The following is a 17,342-nucleotide window of genomic DNA, read 5'->3' as shown; positions in this document are numbered from 1 at the left end:
GCAGCACTCCAAGCTTCCCTGTCCTTCACCATCTCTAGGAGTTTCCTCAAACTTATGTCCATGGCATCCATGATGCCATCCAACCATCTCATCCTCTGTCATCCCCTTCTCCTCCTGCCCTCAATCTTTCCCAGCCAACTGTCTTCCAGTGAGTCAGCTCTTCACATCAGGTGGCCTAAGTATTGGAGCTTCAGCTTCAGCCCCAGTCCTTCCAGTGAATATGCAGGGTTGATTTCCTTTAGGATGGACTGGTTTGATCTCCTTGCTGCCCAAGGGGAGAAATATATGGCTTGAGCAAATTAGCAACTATTTTATTTTGAGGTTGAATTTGGTAATGAATGTCACTTGAATGTGATGTAACTTGGCAAAGTTCATTTCATGGTTAACATGCTTTGGCCCACTTGCTCACTGGCTTCCAAGCTAGATGTTGTTCCCATTAAAGATTAACCTGTAACTTTGAACCTCTTCTGTCTTCAGGGAGCTGTGGATGGAGACCTGCTATTCCCACCACAGCTAGCTGTGAGCCAAGATCGGGGTGGCTGCCGCCGGACACCACTATCCCAGGTACTGGAAGACGCTAATACCGGGTGTGTTGCTGGTTGTCTCCCGTGTACTTGGAACTGGGGTGGGAGAGCAGGTGGCAGGTGGGACGAGAAGAGAGGCTAGAGACTTCAGGACGCACTGGAGGTACTCAAATGTGAGTCTTCAAAGGAAGAGTCTTGGCAGAAAGATGCCATGTGGACCCAGGGAGTAGGACACTGAGGGGCCTAGCAAAGGAAGGCTTTGCTGCAAAGTCACTCCGTTGGTTCCCATGAGTTATCTATTATATACAAAAAAGTAAAAAAGTGAAAGTGTTAGTCATTCAGTCGTGTCCAGCTCTTTGCGACCCCATGGACTTTAGCCCACCAGGCTCCTCTGTCCATGGAATTCTCCAGGCTAGAATACTGGAGGAGATAGCCATTCCCTTCTGCAGGGGATCTTCCTGACCCTGGGATCCAACCCATGTCTCCTGCATTGCAGGCAGATTCTCTACCACCAGAGCCAACAGGGAAGTCCCATTTTATACATAGTAGGTATATAAACTAGGTAACTCATGAGAACCTACTGTACCCAATGCTGTGTAATGACCTAAATGGGAAGAAAATCAAAAAAGAAGGGATATATGTACATAAATAGCTGATTCATTATGCTGTACAATAGAAACTGACACAACATTGTGAGACAATTATACTCAAAAAAAAAAAAAACTATAGATAGAGAGGCTATGTCTAGGGAAGTTAAGTTTTAGAACCACCTGAGGGAGTAATTTTTTTTTTTTTTTGGCCGTACCAAGCAACTTGCAGGATCTCAGTTCTCAGGCCTGGGACTGAACCCTGGCCCTAGCAAAGAAAGCCTCAAATCCTAACTGCTAGGCCACCAAGGAACAGCCCCGAGGGAGTATTTATGGATGTCTTTAGGAGGGGAGATAGCTTAACAGATGTCCACTTGAAAGGGTTCTGGAAAATCTAAAAGTCACAGTTTCTGCCCTCGGGGATCTACTTTGTCACTTGACCACTGCTTCGTGGCCACAGACAGAGGATAACATTGATGCAGCGACTGCTTCTAAAAAGCAAAAAAGTTAATGTTTGTCAGACAATCGGGCTGGTGTAGTTTCTTTGGGGAATAAGTTTGCTTGGAACTGGGTAACAATTCCCTCCCGTGTATAGCCTCTTGAAATTATGATTGGGTCAAGCTGAATCTGGCTTCCCCGGTGGCTCAGCAGTAAAAAATCTGCCTGCAATGCAGGGGACACAGGTTCGATCCCTGGGTCAGGAAGATCCCCTGGAGAAGAGCATGGCAACCCACTCCAGTATTCTTGCTTGGAGAATCCCATGAACAGAGGAGCCTGGCGGGCTATAATTCATAAGTTTCCAAAGACTGAGCATGCATGCACGCAAGTTGAATCTATGGATCAGTCTGGGAAGAACTGCCATCAACAGTGATCAAGTCAGGGTGGTACTGGTAGAAAGATACCCAGATCAGTGGATTGTAGTAGAGAGTTTGGAAACAGGATCAAGGGAGAAATTGCTTTTTGTGATATCCTACCTCCTAACAGGAAGCAAAACTCCAAAGTCTTGACTATTGAAGTAATAGTAATAATTTACTATGACAATTTACTATTATCATTCAGTTCAGTTCAGTCACTCAGTCATGTCCGACTCCTTGTGACCCCATGAATTGCAGCATGCCAGGCCTCCCTGAGTTCACTCAAACTCACGTCCATCGAGTCCGTGATGCCATCCAGCCATCTCATCCTCTGTCTTCCCCTTCTCCTCCTGCCCCCCGTCCCTCCCAGCATCAGAGTCTTTTCCAATGAGTCAACTCTTCGCATGAGGTGGCCAAAGTACTGGAGTTTCAGCTTCAACATCATTCCCTCCAAAGAAATCCCAGGGCTGATCTCCTTCAGAATGGACTGGTTGGATCTCCTTGCAATCCAAGGGACTCTCAAGAGTCTTCTCCAACACCACAGTTCAAAAGCATCAATTCTTCAGCGCTCAGCTTTCTTCCAACTCTCACATCCATACATGACCACTGGAAAAACCATAGCCTTGAATAGACGGACCTTTGTTGGCAAAGTAACATCTCTGCTTTTGAATATGCTGTCTAGGTTGGTCATAACTTCCAAGGAGTAAGCGTCTTTTAATTTCATGGCTACAATCACCATCTGCAGTGATTTTGGAGCCCAAAAACAAAAAGTCTGTTTCCACTGTTTCCCCATCTATTTGCCATGAAGTGATGGGACCAGATGCCATGATCTTCGTTTTCTGAATGGTGAGCTTTAAGCCAACTTTTTCACTCTCCTCTTTCACTTTCAAGAGGCTTTTTAGTTCCTTTTCACTTTCTGCCATAAGGGTGGTGTCATCTGCATATCTGACGTTATTGATATTTCTCCCAGCAGTCTTGATTCCAGCTTGTGCTTTTTCCAGCCCAACGTTTCTCATGATGTACTCTGCATATAACTTAAATAAGCAGGGTGACAATATACAGGCTTGACGTACTCCTTTTCCTATTTGGAACCAGTCTGTTGTTTCATGTCCGGTTCTAACTGGTGTTTCCTGACCTGCATACAGATTTCTCAAGAGGCCAGTCAAGTGGTCTGGTATTCCCATCTCTTTCAGAATTTTCCACAGGTTATTCTGATCCACACAGTCAAAAGCTTTGGCATAGTCAAGAAAGCAGAAGTAGATGTTTTTCTGTAACTCTCTTGCTTTTTTGATGATCCAGCAGATGTTGGCAATTTGATCTCTGGTTCCTCTGCCTTTTCCAAAACCAGCTTGAACATCTGGAAGTTCACGGTTCACATATTGCTGAAGCCTGGCTTGGAGAATTTTGAGCATTACTTTACTAGCGTGTGAGATGAGTACAATCTTGCGGTAGTTTGAGCATTCTTTGGCATTGCCTTTCTTTGGGATTGGAATGAAAACTGACCTTTTCCAGTCCTGTGGCCACTGCTGAGCTTTCCAAATTTGCTGGCATATTGAGTGCAGCACTTTCACAGCATCATCTTTCAGGATTTGAAATAGCTCAACTGGAATTCCATCACCTCCACTAGCTTTGTTCGTAGTGATGCTTTCTAAGGACTACTTGACTTCACATTCCAGGATGTCTGGCTCTAGATGAGTGATCACACCATCGTGATTATCTTGGTCGTGAAGATCTTTTTTGTATAGTTCTTCTGTGTATTCTTTCCACTGCTTCTTAATATCTTCTGCTTCTCTTAGGTCCATACCATTTCTGTCCTTTATCGAGCCCATCTTTGCATGAAATGTTCCCTTGGTATCACTAATTTTCTTGAAGAGATCTCTAGTCTTTCCCATTCTGTTGTTTTTCTCTATTTCTTTGCATTGATCACTGAGGAAGGCTTTCTTATCTCTTCTTGCTATTCTTTGGAACTCTTCATTACTATTATTTAAATGATAGTTTACTCTTATCATTAGGCTATTCTGCATTTGACAAGATCCTTTGATTCTCACAAAAGCTCTGTGGGATAGACAGCCATAACCTAACTTTATAGATGAATGAAAATTGGAGCTTGTCTAGACTAGATGGAGTGGAACATCACTTATCAGCTACCATTTGAGAAGCAATGGGAATATTCCTGCATTCCTGGGTAACCCTTCCTAGAAAAGGATTTCTGTTATAGGCAACATCATATCGACTAAAAGAGAATTAGCTGTTGAAATACATCTTCTCTTTTGACTGTAAGCTTCTTGGGAATGGAGACTAACATCATGTAGCTCTTTTTTTAACCTGTAGTGTTAAAAACCTGTAGTGTTAAAAACCTGTAGCATTTGGCATGATGCCTAGATATAATAGGTTGGGTCAGGCTTTGCTGTGGTAAGGAATAAACCCTGAATTCTTTGTGTTTTAACATTCAAACATGTATTTCTCACTCACAAAAAATCAGCTGATCTCCGGGGCTCCTTCTTTTCAGGTGATGATTCAGGGATCCAAGCTACCTTTATCCTATAGCAATACCTCCCAATGGACATGGCCCCTGGAATGTTGTAACAGGAGGAAAAAAAAAAAAAAAGATAGAGAGTCACATAGAAGTTCTTAAATTCTTGGCCCAAAATGAACACACATCACTTCCACTCCTAGCCCATTGACCAGAGCTAGTCATATAAAGCCTGCCTACCTATAAGCAGCTGGGAACCATCGAGGAGCACTTGCAGAACAGTGACTGCCTCTGCTCGTCCTGGCTGACAGTGTGCACTAGACAAGCCTTGTGGGATTAACCAATGAGTAAATCCAACACGGTTTGAATTATACCATCACAAGGACCTGGAGTATGTCATACAGAGTAAAGTAAGTCAGAAAGAGAAAAACAAGTATTGTATGTTAATGCATATACATGGAATCTAGAAAAATGGTACAGATGAACCTATTTCCAAGGCAGGAATAGAGAGGCAGACTTAGAGAATGGACATGCAGACACAGGAGGGGAAGGGGAGGGTGGGACAAATCGGGAAATTAGGACTGACAAATATAAACTACCATTTGTAAAATAGCTAGCTAGTGGAAAGCTGCTGTATTGCACAGGAAGCTCAGCTCGGTGCTCTGTGATGACCTAGATGGGTGGGATGGTGAGGGGGTAGAAGGAAGAGGTCCAAGAGGGAGGGGATATATGTATGCATACAGCCGATTCCCTTTCTTGTACAGCAGAAACTAACATAACATTGTAAGGCAATTATATTCCAATAAAGAAGGAAAGAAATAAATTATACCATCACAGAATTACTCGAAGGTGAAATCCACTTTCAACCTCCAGAGCCTCAGAGGAGAATGTCATCAACAAGAAAAAGAATGCCAATGGTTCTACCATTTAAGGATAGTCCAGTCTATACAAGAGCTTCCCTTGTGGCTCAGACAGTAAAAAATCTGCCTGCAATGCAGGGGCCTGGGTTCAATTCCTGGATCAGAAAGATCCCCTGGTGAAGAGCATGGCAACCCACTCCAGTATTCTTGCCTGGAGAATCCCATGGACAGAGGGGCCTGGTCCTCTGAAGGATGGACCACAGTCCATGAAGTCACAAAGAGTCAGACATGACTGAGCGACTAACACTTCCACTTTCACTTTAGTCTATACAAGGCACTGCTCTAGGAACATTGTGTGGACTGTAGTCCTCATGAGGCCCTGTGGGACAGGCATTAATAATCTTCTTTTACAAATAATCTGTTCATGGCACCTGGTGAACAAGCAGCAGAGCTGAGTTTGAGCCCATGTTTCCCAAGACGTAACACTTATGAGATCCTCTCCTCCTGGCTCCATGCACTCCCCCAGCTACTAATGTTTCATGGAGTATCGTGAGCAGCTTCTCTGTCTTCTCACTCCTCTCCTGCCACCTCTCAGGAGCTGCCACTCCTGCGTAGAGCTACGCCTACGAGACCTCAAGTCAGGAGTGAAAATAGTAGAGTTCAGAGCTTGTTCTGAACCTTTGTGTCATTTCTGACATCTGTTTAGTGCACTTTACCCTTTCTGAGCAAATGAAGGTGCAGGGCCATGATGTCCACACAGGACACCTTTCCCAGTGGCCTAGATTTTGTGGGAACTGATCAAACTCACTTTGTGCAGCTCTTTTATTTTGTGCCATGCCACAAGGCATGTGGGATCTTAATTCCCTGACCAGGGATTGAACCCACAACCCGTGTGTTGGAAACTCAGAGTCTTAACCACTGGATCACCAGGCAAGTCCCTGTGCAACTCTTCTGACCCTATAGAGCACAGATCTGTACTGATCTTGTACGTGTGTGCTAATTCGCTTCAGTCGTGTCCAGCTCTTTTGCCACCCCATGGACTGCAGCCCATCAGGCTCCTCTATCCATGGGATTCTCCAGGCAAGAATACTGGAGTGGCTTTGCCATTCCCTCCACCAGGGAATCTTCCTGATTGAATCCACATCTCTTATGTCTCCTGCATTGGCAGACGGCTTCTTTGCCACTAGCGCCATCCAGGAAGCCTAGCAAACCACTAACACCATGTACTGGCCAACTAAACAATATTCAGAGCAAACCAGAGGAATTCCTAGTCAGACCCTGCCATCCTCATCATATGAATAGAGACAACTTATTGGAATTTTCTGAGTTTTAATTTTTTCATCTATAAGATGGGACTCTCACCATTTTTGATGCCAGCTCTCACCCTACAAACCACACTTGGCTGCAGATATTTGCTTCTTTTCACGATGCTTAAGAGCCAAGCCACAGGAGTTAGCGTATACAACTAGATATGTGATGCTGGGCAAAATATTTTAATCTCTCTGAACCTCCGGTTTCTCATCTGCAAAATGAGGATAATAATATTTGTGTTTGGAGATTACACATTAATGTACCTAAAATAAGTTACACAGCACACGAGACGTCATGAAGCATTCCATAAATGGTTGCGCATTTATTGTCACTATTCTTGTTATTAAGGAGCCACCACGCTGTCTCCAAGGGTCTTTGTGTAACCAAATGATTCCACTGCTCAAGAGAAGAAAATTCCCAGTCTCTGCAAACACCCTGTGAACCCTTGGATCAAGGTCTCCCAGTATGTCCTAAATGATAGCCCACACCCCATAGAAAGCACACTATTCACAACGAGGCTTGTGCTCCAAAGCTCTCCTAGGAGGTCATTTGTTTGGAACTCAGTGCATATTTTCCCATAGAAAGAAAGCTATTAAGATAGTGGCTGGATTCCTAGGTTACTGAAAATACCCACGTGATTTCCAGAGTAGCAGAAAATTAACATATTTGCAATGCAAATGAGTATAGAGTCCTGTAAGGCTAGTAATAGGCTAAAACTGAAAACGAAGAAGTTGGGTACTAAATAGTTTCTTTTGTTTTTATAAATGCTGAGGAAGAGGACAAGCAGGCTTAATTAAACAAAGAAAGAACTCTGTGGTGACAGAGGGTAGAAATCTTGTGCCCCTGAGGGTATATTCAAAGGCTTTGGAGGTTTTCTTTAACCAAGTCTAACATGACTTCAGAACTTTTTCACTTTGTTCATAATCCAAGGAACTCCACAACACCAGTCTCATCCACCACGAGGGGGTTATTTTTGGTTTGCAAATGGAAAAGGAAAGGAGATGGGATAAACTAAGGAAAGGGAAAAAGTGAGAAAGTTTTCCTGAAAGAAAAATCAACCAATAGTTTGGAGAAATCAGGGAAACAAGAGGATATGTGTGTAGAATGATGGATTAGCTGGTGGGCGGTCTGGGAACCCAGGTGGGGTGAGAACCCGCCTATAAAAGGGAAACGGTGCCCTGACTGGTGAAACTGTTCCCCGCTGAAGCCTCTGGTTGCACCACAGGGTCAGAAGAGATTGTAAAAACCAGCCTTGAGGTTGGTGAGGAAGAGCAAAGGATGTCTGTGAGCTTCCAGCTGATTGGTGTCAGGAACCAGCCCAGATAAGGGCTGTTCTGCAGGAAACAAGGCTGTTCCCTGTTCTGCGCTTTATCACCATGAAGTAAGTGCTGAACAAGAATGCTAACATGATCCATCTAAACAGAGGTCTTTGCATTTTTATGGGCAAAGGAAGCATAGAATGAGGACCTCATGAACATGAGCCCAACCTTTAATTTCTAGTGGCTTCGATCTGGTATTGCTGTTGTTTAGTCACCTGGTCGTGTCCGACTCTTTGCAACCCCATGGACTGTAGCCTGCCAGGCCCTTCGGTCCATGGGGTTGTCCAGGCAAGAATACTAGAGTGGGTTGCCATTTCCTACTCCAGGGAATCTTCCCAACCCAGAGATGGAACCTGCGTCTCTTACGTCACCTGTATTGGCAGGGTTCTTTACCACTAGCACCACCTGGGAAGCCCCAGTGCCATCTGAGAAGCCCCCCAAATCTGGTAGAGATTATACCTAAATATATAAAACCCATAGTTTCTCCAGTGAGGAGCTGAGGTCCAAAGAGGGGAAGTAACTTGCCTCTGCTCATAGAGCTAAGTGTCAGTAACCTCCTCTGAAGCAGCCTGCTTCTCCATCCCCCACAAGTGTGGGTCCACTGACTACACAAGCAAGAGTCCATTCTGTTCCTCCAGCTTCAGCCCCTTTTTGCTGATATTAGCTAACCAAGCAGGGTCAGAAGGAGTTGGAGTGATAAAATCCAATGTAGGTAAGTTCAGTCTCTAGAAACCTCAGGTCTATGCTAGAAACTAATGCCCACATAAGAAGAAGCAAATTCAAGGTAATTTCGCCAGGCTCTTCAGGGAAATTCTGAGTCACATACTACATCAGAAAGAGCACTGGGCATGGAGACAGGAGACCCAGGCTCATTTTTTAATTCTGCTGCGCTGTGAACTTGTGGACGTCCCTCCATCTCTCTAAAGTCCCTCTCAGCTCCATCAAGCACAGCCGCTCTGTCTTCTCATTCTCACCAGGCAGGATTTGCAATCATTACCATCAGCAGAGGTGGGACACTGGGTCACTAATGACCTAGTTAGGTCACCACAGCTCCAGAATGAGCATTAATATAAATGTACCTCCCCTCACAACCTCAAAATCTCCTTAAACAGAGCTCCTAGAGTAAAACAAAGACAGTCTCCATAGTTAACGGCAGAATAGGTTCTGAAGAGCCCACATGTACGACTTTTCACAGGAGGATGTGCCCAGAGGTCAAGAGGAGAGTTTTAATGACTGGGAAGAAAAATGAGCTAATGAGAAAGGATGGTGGGGTGGTGGCTGGAGAGGACAGATTATTATTGCACAAACAGAATAAAACAAAACCACAGCCCTCTTGTCCTGGAAGGGGTCCTGAGTCCTCGGTTCAGTGTAAGAAGCCTCAGGGAAAAGACCAGAGCTGACCCTGGGCTGACAGAACCCTGGGTACATTCTTGCAGCATTAGACTACCGGCACCCGTCAGACCCACACTGGGCCCTCTGCCTCCAGGCCCCCATATAAATGCCATCCTTGGTTCCTCAAGGTACTCTAATGTTAGGGACACTCCCATGCCATCTTTACTCTGATATCTGACCTTATGTTCCTGAGAGTCCCAGTCCTGTTTTTGTTTTTGTTTTTACATTTTATTGGAGTTTAGTTGCTTTACAGTGTTGTTTTAATTTCTGCTGTACAGCAAAGTGAATCTGCTATTCGCATACATATACCCTCTCCTTTTTGGATTTCCTTTCCATTTAGGTTACCACAGAGCACTGAATAGGGTTCCCTGAGCTATACAGTAGGTTCTCTTCAGTTATCTATGTTATACACAGTATTAATAGAGTATATATGTTAATCCCAATCTCCCAATTCATCCCACTCCCACTTTCCCCCTTGGCGTCCATATGTTTGCTCTCTCTGTCTGTGTCTCTATTTCTGTTTTGCAAATAATATCATCTATGCCATATTTCTAGATTCCACAGACATGCGTTAATATATGGTATTTGTTTTTCTCTTTCTGACTTACTTCATTCTGTATGATAATCTCAAGGTCCACCCACATCTCTGCAAATGACCCAGTTCCGTTCCTTTTTTTTGTGACAAGTAATATTCCATTTACCACAACTTACTTATCCATTCATCTGATGTCCATCAACAGAGGAATCTGAGTCCCTGACCTTGACCTTTCCTCCTCACTTCAGGGTTCCCTGGGGGCTCGCCTGCCTCAGTTGTGGGTGTTGTTGACTCCCATCTCCTGGTCCTGACACCGCCTGTGGCTCCAGCAACACCAGGACCCCTCCTTCCCCTGCCCACACCTTCCACTCCCAGGGCCTCCTCCTGCTACAGCTTCTCCGGTTCCAAGGCCACTGTTGCTAAGGCAATGGTTCCAGGCTTTGCAGCCACTGTCCTTAAGACAGTCACTCACAAAGAGATTAAAGCACTGTCAGCCAACCTTGAACAGAGTAATGTCTCAAACAAGGCTCCCAACATGTAGCCTTGATGTTATCTCTACCACTCCATTGGGAAACTTGGGAGCATAAGCTCCTAGGGGACAAGGCCACATGGTCTTAAAGGACACCAAGCATTTGATCCTGGAGGCAGGTCATCTGAGATAGCCCTGAGATTCTCCCTTGAATCTCAGCCACCTGCACCATGATGTCCCCCTACCCCGAGATTTCTTACAGAGTGCATACTAGTCGAAGTATTCCTAAAGAGACAGCAACATATGAGGCATATGAAACTCCAGAGGAAGACAGGTTGTTATCTAGCCTAATCTGGTAGGGACTTAGCAATTTTGAAGAAAGCAAAATCTGCCTTGAAATGCCATCCAGCCCCAGTCTATGACCTTCCCCTTTCCCTCACTCAGGAAGATTTAAACTTCAGATCATTAGCAACAGATACCACTGAGCATCTTTACTCCTAGGTTTTAGTTTCCTTATTCCTGGTATGTAAGTTGCACCTCATCTTTTTTTTCCCTAGACAAAAAAAGCTAAACAGATGAAATGAGCTAAAATGAGCTAAGCTGTTGATCAGCGAGCAAAAGGCTTTCATCCTTTTCTCCCTTTTCTCTTCCTCTTGCATAATTGGGGTAGAGGAGAAAAGAAGAAAAAAATGCTGGAATGAAGATCAAATGAAATGGGAATACAAAACAGACCCGTTAGACAACTTGGACCCTCCCTTTAATTTCTGGTGGCTTTAAAGCCAATATGGGTCAAACTGAAATACATAAAAACATATAGTACTTAGTCTCCTTCCCAAATAGGGAAGACTTGAAACAACACAGTTGTCCTTCTCTTCAATTATAAACCTTATGTTGGACCTCTACTAAAAATTACGGGCTCGGGACTCTACTAAACTTTACATATGCTATGAAAAGAAAATAAAGAAGCATCATCATTATACTTTCACCCTACAAAATTCTTTTAAATTCAGTATAACAAATAATTTAGGTAAACCAACTACTTTACTCTGTACCATGAAATTGAAAATGGAGACTGTCTACCTTTAGAAACTACCAGAAGATATGATTCTGAGCCTTCCCCTGTAATAATTTACTGTCTAATTCTTCACAAGGTATTTTGTTTCCCAGGCTCCATTCTCTTCAGAGGAAACTAATACCTTCTCCATCCACTTCACTAGGAAACAAAAAGGAAATAGTAGGTGAGAAAGGAAACAGTAGATAGACATTCGATTAAATTGTATTTGCTATATGTAAAGATGCTGCATTATTTATTTCCACGCAGCTTTATTCACATTATTCCAGGCAAGTGATTCTGAGTGAGGCTGTACCATTTCCTTTAGATTAGAAGCAAATCCTGTTACGTTTTTATGCTAAAAGTCTGCAGAAGAACATTCCTGTGAGCGGGTAATGTGTAGGATATGGGGATTTGTTGAGACACTGGGAGCTGAAACTTGATGATGAATTCTCAGCCCACAAAGCAGAGAGATGATACACAGGGGAAAGGTAAATTCAAGGAACCAACACTTATGAACAGCAACTCAGCATCACATAGTGTCCCACTGCTTGGGGAGGCAAAGTGTGTTGGGGGTCTCAGGTTCAGTGATTCACGAGGAAGATCTACAGGACACAGTAGACAGTTGAGGCTATGATTCATTACAGTGAAAGAATGCAAAGCAAAATCAGAGAGGGACAAAGGGCAAAATCTAGAGGAAAACAGGCATAAGCTCCCAAGAGTCCTCTCCCGGTAGAATCACAGACGATGCAGTTAATTCCTCCCAAAATGAGCTATGGACGGCACTTTGTGAGATGTTGTCTACCCGAAAAGCTTGTTTTAGAAAGTTGATGCCCAAGGTTTTTTGCTGGGAGCTGGTCATAAGGACACTGTCTGCCTAACCCGTACCAAAATTCTGGACTTTCAGAGGGAAAGCAGATGTTCAGCACAGAGCACATTGTTTGCACAAATAGTTTAGACACAGAGAGACATTCTTATCACGAAATGGTGGGAACCCGCTTGAAATCCAAGTTCCCAGACTTCAGCCAAGGTCCAAACTTTATGCAAGGTTTTCAAGGTCTAGCATTCTCAGGTCTGCTTAATTAACCCTTTTATGCACAGAGAGGTTTAAATAATTGATTGCAATACAGTTGGATAAATACAATGATGAATTCATTCACTGAAAGTCACTGAGCCTTTAAGAGTCAGATAGGAATGAGATAAATTAGACACTGTTGCTGCACTTTGCCAAACTCAACTCAGGACCCCAATTGCTCTCTGCCCATGACAGGTTGTACTGTCCACAAAAAGCTCTGTGATTGTGCTCCAAAGTCCACCTCCAGGCCTCCTTGCAGAACTCACGGCACATCCCAGGTGTGCTTCCTGTCTGTTGTATAACTTCTTTCTGCTTAGCCTTTCAGGCTGGTGTTTAGGCTACTTTCCTCTTTGACTTAACTGGATTCTGGCACAGCCCCACCTCCACCGAGATTCCCAACACCCCACGTTTCATCTGGCCTCTCTGGTCCCATCATTCATTAAGGGAGTTGCCTCATTAGTGTTGAAAGCCCTAGTCCCTGGGTCTTACCCTCATCCTTCAGAAGATAACTTGGTAGGCACTTAGTTTCTACCCACAGCCTTTGGGTAACTTTCACCCCATGGCCAGCTGCTGGGGAGATGTGCCGAGCTATGTACTACAGATTTCATCACCCTTCATAGTGGAACCTTCTTATCCAGAAGCTCTACATGCTGAGACTGATTGTAACCAGTGCCTTCAGCATCTCTGTAGATACTTGCTGCTACTAGAGAGATTTGCCCCCTAATCCTGCCCTCTTTCCTCTTTCAGGGATGGTCATAGCAGAAGTACCAAGCTCCAGGTATTTATGAGGTTCAAATAAGGGGATAGGAATGAATGGAGAGAGCATGTATCATTTTCTTTGGCTCAAAATTAGCACCTTGTTCAATAACCCAGCCAAAGAGTTGAAAAAAGTCAGCTTCCTACCAGATAATGAACTAACTACCCCATGTATTCACATACTCAGAGGTTCCTAGGAACTCCCAGATATTGATTTCTGTTCAGACCCAGTTTTCTTGCCCTGATGGATCTCCTTCCTGAAAGGCAGAGATAGGAAATAACCTTCCAGAATGTTCAGAAACTGTTTATAGTGACTCAGCCGACAAGAAAAAGCCACCAAGAAATTAAGCTGGTGTGTCAGCAGCCAGGTCCTAGAAAGGTGCAAATGCCACACTATGGGCACTTGAAAGCCAACAGCCATGACCAGACTTGCATTTTAGAAAGGTCCCAGGTGGCTGGAGGGAGGCAAGATGGAGACTAAGAGATAAGATAAGAAATTTTCACGATAATCTTATAAGAGGTGGTGGGCCTCAATAAGATCTGAGGCAGCAGGCCTAGAAACAGGGGACAGACCTGAGGGACAGTTAGGAGACCCAACAACCAGGACTGGGAGCTGGGGTTGGGAGAGCAGAGGAGGGCAGCACGACTCCCTGCTCTCAGTCTGGGAATCAGCATCTCTGGCAGCCCCTCCTTGGAGACGAAGATGACACGGGGGTTCATGTTGAATCCAAACAGCTTTGTGCTATAGTCCACCCCTACCCCTTCACCCGCCTCAACTATCTGAAGAATTCTCATTGAGTTCTGTTTGGTTGGTTTTGGTTTTTCCTTTAAAGGTCCAGAAATGCCCTTGGTGTGTTTGACAGACTTTCAGGCGCATGCACGGGAGCACCTATCGAAGTCAACCTGGGATTTTATCGAAGGAGGAGCTGATGACTGCTGCACGCGGGATGACAACATGGCAGCATTTAAAAAGTCTGGTCTTCCGTATCCTTTCTATTGCTAAGCTAAGGTGCCCAGGTTGAAAGCTCCTTGGAAGGTAGCAGTCCTGGTTTCTGCCTCCAAAGAACAGAGTATTCAAAACATCATAATGGGCTTTTGTTGGTGGTGGGGGTTTGGGGGGTTTTCTCCACAGGTGAGTGGGTAACTGGGGATAAGATGGGTGGAGAGACCTTTAATCTTAGTGCCTCTGCACAGCTAGCACAAGTGAGCCACCCTCTGCTGAACATGGTGACTCTTCCACTTGAAAAGAAAGCACCACAGTCTCAGGGTCTCCAGCCTCCTGGGCAGGAAGGAGAAGCCAGATGGGTAAGCCTAAATCTCCTGAATGCCTGAACTTCCGGCTTGGAGGCATAACAGGAGAGAGGGAGGAAATGTGGAGACCCAAGGGGTCTTGGGGAGAACAGGAGATTGATTCAAGAGAGAAGAGCTGGGCTGGCATAACAGTGGTAAAGTAGGGGTCAGTAAACAGGTCGGGTCAGGTCAGGCCTACTGCCAATTTCTGGATGGTCAGGTCAGGCCCACTGTTTGAGGATGGTCCACAAGCTAAGGCTGAGCTTCTTTTCATTTTTAAATCATTGATAAAAATCAAAAGAGGAATTGCAATCTGTCAAAATTATATGAAATTTCAATTTCAATGTCCATAAATAAAGTTTTATTAGAACACAGCCATACTCAGTCATCTACATCTTATCAGTGGTTGCTGTGATGTTACAACAGCAGAGCCAAGTAATTGTGACAAAGACCTCATGGCACTAAGCCTAAAACATATACCAGCTAACCCTTTACAGAAAATGTTTGCTGACCTCTATGATACCGAGGCCAGAAAAAACTGGAAAATGGGATGCTAGGTGAACACTATCTTCTGTGTTTTCACGCCTATTGAACACTATATTAAGCACTTCAATTGCTTCCTCTCGTGTGTCTTCACAAGACTATTAGGAAAGTCGAATTATTACTCCTATTTCACAGATAAAGTAACTGGGGATCTCTGACCCAAGTTTGCACAGTCAGCATTTCCAGAAAAAGTTTTCTGAGTTTATGTACAGGAATAATAGTATTTTGTGGAAAACAAGCACTTTTGGACCCCAAAGCTAACTAAGTCTCTGTTGGGACTTACAAATGTGCTTCATATAATTCATACTTGTTAATTTCCCTACCTTCTTCTAAACTAGGGTTTAAGTCAGATCTTCAATGAATTAGCCTCTAACCAGAAAAACAAAACAAAATGAAAAACTGTGATCATTCTCTGGGATTTGTCCTCTTGCAATGACCTTTTCTTGCCTTAAAGAAACTTGTGTCTGGGCTTCCCTAGTGGCTCAGATAGTAAAGAATCTACCTGTAATGCAGGAGACCTGGGTTTGTTTCCTGGGTCATGATGATCCCTGGAGGAGGAAATGGCAACCCCCTCCAGTATTCTTGCCTGGGAAATCTTGGCAAAATTTCCAGAGGAGCTTGGCATGCTATATCCACAGGGTCACACAGAGTTGGACATTTGAGCAACACACACACACACACACACACACACACACAGACTTGTATTTAACCTAAGAAAGAAGAGCCTAGAACTATGCTCTGCTCATTTATATCCATTCTAGTTCTTGTTGTGATGCATCAATCAAAGCCTCCACATGCTGAGAGTCTGGTCATGGAGGCATGGCTCCAAGACACAGACCTCTGATTGAGCAGGCAGGGAACAGAAAAACTATATGTGCAGTGGGAGTTCAGGGAAGGCCAGGTAAATGTGGAATAGGGGGTTGGGAGAGGCTTTCCAGAATAAAGGAGCCTCCTGGTTGTCTATACTGCCTCACCAGCCAACTGACCCCACGAGTGAGGTCCTAGACCTATGCCAGGAATCTGGAGGTCCCAGCAGCACCTTTGTGCTGGAGAATGATCCCACCAACAGAACATCTCTTTTTTGTCCAGCACAGAATCCGCCTCCGTCCTCGGTACCTGAAAGATGTGTCTAAGGTGGACATGCGGACCACCATCCAAGAAGCAGAGATCAGCGCTCCCATTTGTATCGCACCCACAGGTTTCCACCGCCTTGCCTGGCCTGATGGAGAAATGAGCACAGCCAGAGGTGTGAGCTGCCCCCACCTTGAGGCTCCCCTCCCAAGGCCCTTTAGGCATGCAGACGTGTCCTTCAGGGCAGGGGCAACCAGCTTCTCTATGGAAAGGGCTTAGGGACATGAACCTGGTTGGAATCAAGGGTAGGAAAAGGAATGGTTAAAGCTACATTTGCCTAACATTTCACCTAAGATTGAGAAAATACCAGTTTTCCATTATAAAGAATGGTTAGGGTGGGAGGGAGCTACAGATGAATAGCAGAGTATGAAAACCCCACCAAGCCATGCCAAGAAAGGGGCACTGGCCCTGTGGGGTAAGGACTGCTTAGTGTGGCCAGAAGTGGGAGGCCTTTCTTTGAACCCTTGTGGGCCAGGGCTGGGGCTAAATGCCGAGTCTCTGAATTCAGGTCGAGGAGAAAGTCATGACATTACTCCTAACACAACGTCCTGGCAGGTGCTCTTGTCCAAATGTTCCATTTCTCTTATCTTCTGGGAGAGGTTGAGGGCAGGAAAAGAAGGGAATGACAGAGGATGAGATGGTTGGATGGTATCACTGATTCAGTGGACATGAGTTTGAGCAAACTCAAGGTGATAATGAAGAATAGGGAAACCTGGTGTGCTGCAGTCCATGGGTTGCAAAGAACTGGACACAACTTAATGACTGAAAAACCACAGTTGATTTGATCATCTTATTTGACAAAAAGTTTCCCATTGGGATTTGTCTTCTTCCTAGTCCCATCTCAGTCTCTTCCCTCATTTGCCACCACCAAAAAATAAGAAGAGAGGAGATGGGAAGGGCAGGGGGCAAAAATATTCCCGGGATTCATTTGCCATCTTCAACTGAAACCAAATCTTTTTTTCTCAAGTTGCCCAAGGCTTCCCTGAGGTCTTTTCCGTTGACTCTGTGATATATGAAGTGATGAATCCAAGAATTCTAGAGCTAAAGTGACAGCCATCTGGTTAGGAACAAATTTGGCTAAGTTGAAATATGAATACCCTGTATGAATATGACTGCTTTACTAAATCTTCATGGTTGAGGGTGTTGGATTGTTTTGGGCAGGAGAAAGCGAT

The 17,342-nt window shown here is 44.5% G+C and overlaps 1 protein-coding gene across 3 annotated transcripts in view; it reads left to right on the top strand.

The window, feature by feature from the left end:
* Positions 1–441: 441 nt before the first annotated feature.
* HAO2 (hydroxyacid oxidase 2) overlaps positions 442–17,342 on the top strand; it is a 29,952-nt gene continuing 13,051 nt past the window's right edge. Inside the window, exons 1-4 of one of the 3 annotated variants that reach the window (XM_040230926.1) lie at positions 454–587; positions 12,646–12,728; positions 14,040–14,178; positions 16,134–16,285. In XM_040230926.1, the coding sequence (XP_040086860.1) occupies positions 14,048–14,178; positions 16,134–16,285 (283 nt within the window). In that variant the 5' untranslated portion in view covers positions 454–587; positions 12,646–12,728; positions 14,040–14,047. Of the gene's footprint in view, positions 588–12,645; positions 12,729–14,039; positions 14,179–16,133; positions 16,286–17,342 lie in introns of all 3 variants that reach the window. The other 2 variants (XM_040230927.1, XM_040230925.1) reach the window with 2 other exon arrangements.

This window comes from Oryx dammah, unplaced genomic scaffold (genome assembly GCF_014754425.2).
Source record: "Oryx dammah isolate SB20612 unplaced genomic scaffold, SCBI_Odam_1.1 HiC_scaffold_28, whole genome shotgun sequence".
Taxonomy (NCBI): domain Eukaryota; kingdom Metazoa; phylum Chordata; class Mammalia; order Artiodactyla; family Bovidae; genus Oryx; species Oryx dammah.
The sequence above is the reverse complement of the archived record's forward strand: the minus strand, read 5'-3'. Positions and strand labels throughout refer to the sequence as shown.